General features: G+C 36.1%; 1 protein-coding gene across 3 annotated transcripts in view; it reads left to right on the top strand.

Moving 5' to 3' along the window:
• Positions 1-1,722: 1,722 nt before the first annotated feature.
• LOC126871999 (uncharacterized) overlaps positions 1,723-7,690 on the top strand; it is a 57,496-nt gene continuing 51,528 nt past the window's right edge. The window contains exon 1 of one of the 3 annotated variants that reach the window (XM_050631436.1): positions 1,723-2,933. In XM_050631436.1, the coding sequence (XP_050487393.1) occupies positions 2,836-2,933 (98 nt within the window). In that variant the 5' untranslated portion in view covers positions 1,723-2,835. The remainder of the gene's footprint in view (positions 2,934-7,690) is intronic. The other 2 variants (XM_050631439.1, XM_050631438.1) reach the window with 2 other exon arrangements.

Here is a 7,690-nt window from a genome sequence, read left to right as displayed (position 1 = left end):
TCCACGCTGATAATAAGTGTTTCAATCAGATGAGAATATTTAAGACACTGACAGTTTGGTAATGTTTAAATTTGATAAGTTAATTCTCTTTACAAAAATAATACCTATTCATCTATTTTGTTCATCTTAATACTTTTTTTAATCTTCAAAGAATTTTAAGAATTTTCATAACTATAAAAAAAAATCCAGGTTACTTATTAATATATCTATTTCATTATCCAATAGGTTCTTGTGTTAATTGCTAAAAATTTTCAATCGAAACTTGAGGAAACTATAGAATAGTGAAATGTCACTTGTGCCTAAGTTGCCTTATATGTACGTAGGAATAAATTGAGGATAAATTAGATGAATAGCAAAGGATACGATTGGAAGAATTATGAAAATGAAGTTGGAAGAATAGAGGAGTTCTGTTGGTTTTGTTGCCTGGTTGAAGTAGAAAAGTCCTATTCGACACAGTTTGGTTAATGGTTACCGACGGCGTTAGTCAGACGCGCCTAAGTTATAGGCAACCACGTACACGAGGTACGAACTCTATTAGCCCAATGGTAGGCGCACGAAGCGTCACCAAACAGAACGTCTGTTTTATCACTAGGAACGATAAAAAAATTCTGCAATTCCGAATTTCTCCTACAGAGATCTCCAAATTTTCGAAATTTCTTCGCTACTAATCGAAATTACTAACATATCTTTATCTAACAATTAAAATTATCGCGATGGAAATTGTACATATGCAATTATATTTACGATACTAACATAAGCACTATACGTCTAATTTTAAAAGAAAGAAACAGAACTAGTAACTGTTATAAGGACGTTTTTTTAGTAATAGTGCATAAATAAAATAACATCGCAAAAAAGTAAAATATAACAAAGTAATAAGCGTATTGAAATAATACTTAAAATGATCTTCCACATATTACGTAACTTGCAGGCCGTATGACAACACAGGAAGATAATCGAATCAAACACGAAATCTCCGTAGAAAAGTGAAATGAAAAATTACGAGCGAGTTCGATCATATTTCGCTCTCAATGCTGTGTACTTTGTTAGGCGAATGATTTTCACTTTGTTTGCAGGCGACATGGACCGAGACAATACCGACTTAACGACTTAGATAAAAGTTACATAATAACCGCGTAGCTTTTTCTTCGGTCGTTTTCTCAGGAAATATTTCCCGCTATTTCAAGCGCCGTTATGATTCTTATGTTAATTGATTCGCCTCGAATCCGTGAAAGAGAAAACGACCAACTACCAACTAATTTATGAAGATTGTTAAATCAATCTCCCATCCGTTTCTATTAAAAGATCTTGAAAAATTATTCTTCTGTAGATGTAACTCAAATATTTCAAAAGATAGAAGCCATAAAAGAGTTTACATAAGAATATGATTTTTAGGAAAAAATTGTATTGTCATAATCTTCGTTATTTTTCTTCGTCTTTAAACGTATTAGCTATTGCACGAATGATGGAGTAACTTGTTCCAGGTTTCATGTTTTTTTTTGAAAAAATGTTCTAGAAGAAATAATTCCAAAGTTCGACTAGAGGCGCAAGGTTAAAACTGGAACGAATTGCAAATATCGACGTTTACATGGAAAATGCAGCTATTCCATTGGACAGCTGCATCCTAGAGGAAGCTAAGTGTCGACATGGAATAACGCGTTAGCGTGGTACGCAACGATGCTGAGAAGGTGCACGTGTGTCTACACGCGGGGACTTTAGCTCTGCTTCAGTTCAATCTTATCGTGCGGCCCGCTCACATCTCCTGGATGCATACCAGTTACCGATCTAATAACGGTATCATCGGCCCGCTGTTCAAATTTCCAGCGTGAAAAGTGCGTGAAAGTGCCGACATCCCACGGCGGATATTCAAAATTCCCCTTAGTTCGAGAAACTCGATCGTTCCGAACGATCTTTGAACGTCTTTGTTCGTTTGAAAAGAATCTTCAAACCTGACACGCTGTTTATTAATCTCTAACAGCGGTAACGTAACAGAGGCTAATTTAAGCAACCGAGTTAAATATTTAGACGGATATGAAGAAGAAGATAAATTACGATAATCGAACTTCGTTTGAAAAGAATCTTCAAACGCGATACGTTGTCCATTGATTTTTGAAAACAGCGATGAGACGGACGTTTACTTAAGAAATATTTACAAGAATAATCGAACTGAAGAGATTTACAAAAAAATTATATAATCTGACTTAAAAAAAGAAAAAGGAGAAAAGATGAGGCAGAGATTTATTTAAGGAACTGAATAGGCAACAGGCAGGAGGAAAGAAACTGCAATAATCCAGATCTGTATCATTAAGTTCTGAAAAGATTCAAACAGCCTGAGGATCTCCTTTTAAAGATCAACCAACAACAACAAGTCGATGCATTTCCTCAATCAGTTCGGCTCGATATCGTTAGAATTCGATCGAGAAATATTTATCGACTGTATCAGATAACCAGAACGTTGCAGCGTATCGTGAAACTCGATCAAATAACTAGAATCAGTCATCAGAGTCAGCAGTGTCTGTATAGAAGTTGTTCCAAGTTTCTCGGGGATATTTCCAAATATTCGCAGAGAGAGAGAGACAAAGGCAAAATCGAATTTCTCGGAGCATCTTCGACTAACAAACTCGTACTAACAGATTCGAGTAGCTAGAGTTTCGAAGACTTTTTTCTTTTTCATCTCGTCAACGTTCGGCAAAGGGAAGAAAAATGGACTCGATATCGATCAGCGTGCAAGGAACAGTCAAGTGGATCCATCAGCTATAATTAAACGTCAATCCTATCGTCGTTGGACAGAGACACCGTCCGATCGATTGATATTCGATTCGAGAGGCTTGTTCAATGAATGGAAAAATGTTGATGTCGCCTGGTATGAGTTTAGTGGTGGCTGGTGTTGCTTCTGGTATTTGTTTTCTGATCTACAGTGGTGTCCTTAGGGGGTAAGTGCAGTTTTCATTTGATTTGTTGTTTCATTTTCCGTTTATCCTCGACGATACAAGTCTGGGTAATTGCAAAGAAAGATCTTTCGATCGTTTCTTTCAATTTTTCATTTGATTCCTCTAAAAGAAAGATTTTCCAATTCTCGGGGAGTGAGCGTGAAGTGAAGATCACTAAATGTGGTTTCCTTTCAATTTTTAAATATTATTATTCTTTATTTATCGTTAGATTTGATAGGGCTGATAAGGTCTTGGTGGCCACAGTTACGTGTATCCTATAAATATATAAATGTTAAACAATATTTACACGATTATTACACGATTACAGTCGTCTTAGTTAATGTTATTATTTAGTAAGTAACTGCGTAGCCTTCTTTGATATTAATAAATACCTCAATCGTTGGATAAGGTCTTGGTGGCCACAGTTACGTGTATCCTATAAATATATAAATGTTAAACAATATTTACACGATTATTACACGATTACAGTCGTATTAGTTAATGTTATTATTTAGTAAGTAACTGCGTAGCCTTCTTTGATATTAATAAATACCTGAATCGTTGGATAAGGTCTTGGTGACCACAGTTACGTGTATCCTATAAATATACAAATGTTAAACAATATTTACACGATTATTACACGATTACAGTCGTCTTAGTTAATGTTATTATTTAGTAAGTAACTGCGTAGCCTTCTTTGATATTAATAAATACCTCAATCGTTGGATAAGGTCTTGGTGGCCACAGTTACGTGTATCCTATAAATATATAAATGTTAAACAATATTTACACGATTATTACACGATTACAGTCGTATTAGTTAATGTTATTATTTAGTAAGTAACTGCGTAGCCTTCTTTGATATTAATAAATACCTGAATCGTTGGAAAAAGAGATCTCCTGACCGATGGACCAAAATGGAGAACGCAACGCGGTAAAAGTAGGCCGAGCACCTCGATTCCGATTGTTAATCTCCATTGATATATTATTCAATTTCATAAATATACGGTTCGTGCGGTGATTATATTTTCTTAGAACCTGCTTTAGCTTCTTCTGGTCACGGCGGCGAAAAAATACGCTTTCGAGCCTTGAAGATATCGCAGATAGGCGTTAATGACGCGTGACGTAGAGTGCACATTATGCACATGTTTCGTCTGTTTGTGATGCGCTTTGAAGTACTTCTTCTTCTTCGTCTTCTCCTCGTTCTTCACACACGAACGATTTCCTTGAATTTTCTGTTGATTTTATTTCAGATTTTAAATAGATAATAATATCGATTACTCAAGAAATTTAGAAATCGCGTTTAGATACCGAATTCCAATCGATTTGTTTTCTTTCCATTTAACGGCGCTTCGTTCCACCACCTTTTGCATTTTTTTTTTCTTTTTACTAGTACCGTATGAAACATTCTCATCGTGAAACGTATCCCAAAAGTGATAAGTTTCTATCGAAACGAACTCATCGATCATAAAGCGTATCTGATCCTCGTGACAGCAACGAGGATCAACGTCCAATGGTCGTCGAGTTTGACAAGAATCAGAAATATTATTCGTGTATTCACATAGAGACATGCCGCTTTTATGCAACGTAATCCATGGGTACATCGATTATTACGCGATTCAAGACAAAAAAAACAAGATACCAATCTGCCGTGATGTAAATACTGAGATAAAATTCTTCCGCACGTAAACAATTCCTAAATTTAGGAATTTCGAATTAGGAATGATCGACTTGAATTTTAAATAATCGAGAATTTTCTCAAGATAGAATAGGCGGCTACAATCAGAAAACTCATCCATAGATATATTAATACTACGTCAATTAGTTTCATACATAGCGAGTTCGATAAGAAAAAAAGTCGTGTCATTAGAAAGCTTGAAAAAGAGATTCTAAACGAGGTTAGTGTATTTTCAATTCCCGTCTTTCAAGTATTTGTCGAATATTTCTTTTCTCTTTGAGATACGCGTTCCTGCGGTTGGCGTTCACCGTCTTCGATAGATTATATCTATTATGAAACTTGCCACGATGATTTCGTTAATGCATCTTGAAGAGTTACGAGAAACATCACGCTACGCGTGACTTAAATATTCATTAGGCTGTTTCTTGCGTTGCGTTTCATTCCCGGTTTTTATTGACAAACCGCCTAGAATCTAATAGGAAAAGAGAAGAAGATAATTTCATATCTTGGTATCTCGGTTTTCTCTGTTCCCATAGCTGTAACAACGCTCTTCGTCGGTTTCCTTCGATTCAACACAGTTTCGAAGATGTGTTTAATTGGAAAGCCACGAAACCCGGCATCACCTGATACACCAATTTCAAAACCGAGATAGCGAGGACTACTATCTCTTGGATTATGAGATATTTACGGAGATTAGATTGCCTATTGTCTTTCGGCAATTGTTTGCCTATTGCACGCGGAACTAATTATAATTTTCACGCGTGAAAAGACATCGATAACCTAGCAACGTCAAGAAATTTGTAGCTGGTCGGAAAGGGGAAAAACTGGACGCTTCAAGTAATTGGATAAATTTTGTTTGCGAAGAATAAATACAACGTAGAAACGTTTCTAGGAACAAGATAATACCGACGTTGAGGATAAAAAATAATGTAATCGAGTAGGACGCTTCGGATAATTAAATAAATGTCACAGCTACAAGAAACTGAGAACTATAGAGAAACGTTACAATAATTTCTTTAAAGAATATGCGTGACCTTGAAAGTAAAAAAAAATTGTTTAATCAGAAGAAACAAACAGAATTCCAATATTGTCGTTAATGCACAGATATAATAACAACGTCTTTGGGATAAGAATATCGATGACTTTGAAGATAAGGATATGATCTGATCAGGCAAAACAAATAAAATTATTGAGTCATCTCTAATGGATGAACAGAATAAAAAATATCTTTAGCGAGAAATATCGACAACATTGAAAATAAAAAAAATCTCCTAATCAGAAAGGAAAACAGAGATCATATAATTCAGCGAATATTGTCCTGAAGAAATAAACAGAAGGAAGGGAACACTAGGTAAAAATGTTAATAACCTTGACAATAATTCGGTTAGAAAGGGAAAAAACACTTTCAACCATAAAGTGACATTAGAGTAAAAAAAATCAACGAAAAATACAATTCGTCACCTTCTATTTAAGCAGCTATTTATGCAAATGATTCGAATAGATATCATTCGAGTATCGGGGCGTTCCCTTTTTTCTGTACAGCCTGTACACGCGTCACACATTTGCTCGGCCATAAAGCTGTCTACCTGTGTTCACGACACACGGATCCACCTGCACAGAGGCGTGTAATAGCTACACGGCAATCGGTGTTCGAAGCTTTTTTCCAATGGTTCTCGAAGCAAGAACCGATTAGGTGAACGACTTTCGCGAGCCGCGGACCCGCGATCATCGCCGAGGAATCGTTATTTTAGATCTCTCTTGACACTTTTGCAGGAAAAGATAGTGGATGTAGCGAGGAGCGGAGTTGGGAAGCTGGTTTCTTAACGATCCAGTTGGAATTTCTTCGTTCCGAGCCGATATAAAACGAGGCTCGCGCTCGACGTTTCGAGTTCCTGGCCAAAGTAGTCCGGCCAAAGGCCTTCGAGAAGAATCTTTGGCCGTTATGACTCGCGTATGCACCGATATTTTTCGCTGTATTACGTCTAAAATTCGTTGAACATTCCTTTGGACTTTTGATAAACTCGATTCGAAGATAACTCGACACGTAGATTGGTTATTTCCATAATTGGTCCAAGTTATTATGATTCTCGAGATACGTGTATTATACCTGTATGCCTGCGCACTGTATGTATGTGTGTGCGAAAGATTGTATATCTCTTTGGAATCGAGAAAAATTTGGTTCCAGGGTAGTTTAGGCTATTTTCAGAACTAAATAAAGAGATTCGAACTGTTACGTAAGTTTTAATAATCGTATTCGCATATAATTTATGAAACGGTAAACGGTACCATCCAATATAATAAATAAACGACGGACCCTTACAAATTTCGTAACTGATCGAATAGTTCAACGAACATTATCTAACGCAGTAAGAATGCAAACTTAATTTGATACACATATCAATAACGTGGTAAGATAATTCCGAAAGAATCTGTAAAACTCGAATAAAAAGATTTAATAAAAAGTAGGTCAAATATTTCAACAGAAAATGTTACAGATACTTTCATTAATCATTTTGTTAAAATCGCGACACCATTCTGAAAGTTCACGAGATTATCATTGTTGTACCGGGAAAAAAAAAGAAATTAAAGAAAACGCGAACTTGTTACGCATTATACTAAATATGGCAATAGAGATTATATTTTTTTTATTGATTTTCAAAGCTGTGAATAACGAGTGGAAAGAAATCGCTGGAAAGTTTATCAGCGGCTCTTTTTTTTTACATTAATTATCTCTATACGCAAAATTGAGCCTCAACTTTTTAAAAAACCCTGTAGACACGCGCGTGGCCGTGTTTATAAACGAAGATGTTCGTATATATGCGTATGCGTACGACGAACTTCGGTATGCAGGGCTTGCTTTTATTTACTCTCTCTTGTTCTGACCAGTCTGACGAGTGTCGTTCACATTCTCCTTTTTCCCCTCGAGCACACGGTAAATTATATTTCGGTGATTTCTCAAGATACGGGGGATGACAAAAATCGAGGCTCCATTGCGAAGAGCGAAGAGCACACGAAAACTCGTGTTCGCGATATTTCCATTCAGAATATCGAGAAGGATATTCCGAATGAAAGAATATTGTGG

This window comes from Bombus huntii, chromosome 12 (genome assembly GCF_024542735.1).
Source record: "Bombus huntii isolate Logan2020A chromosome 12, iyBomHunt1.1, whole genome shotgun sequence".
Classification (NCBI taxonomy): Eukaryota; Metazoa; Arthropoda; class Insecta; order Hymenoptera; family Apidae; genus Bombus; species Bombus huntii.
Note: the sequence above shows the minus strand (reverse complement) of the source record. Positions and strands in the feature narration are given on the sequence as shown.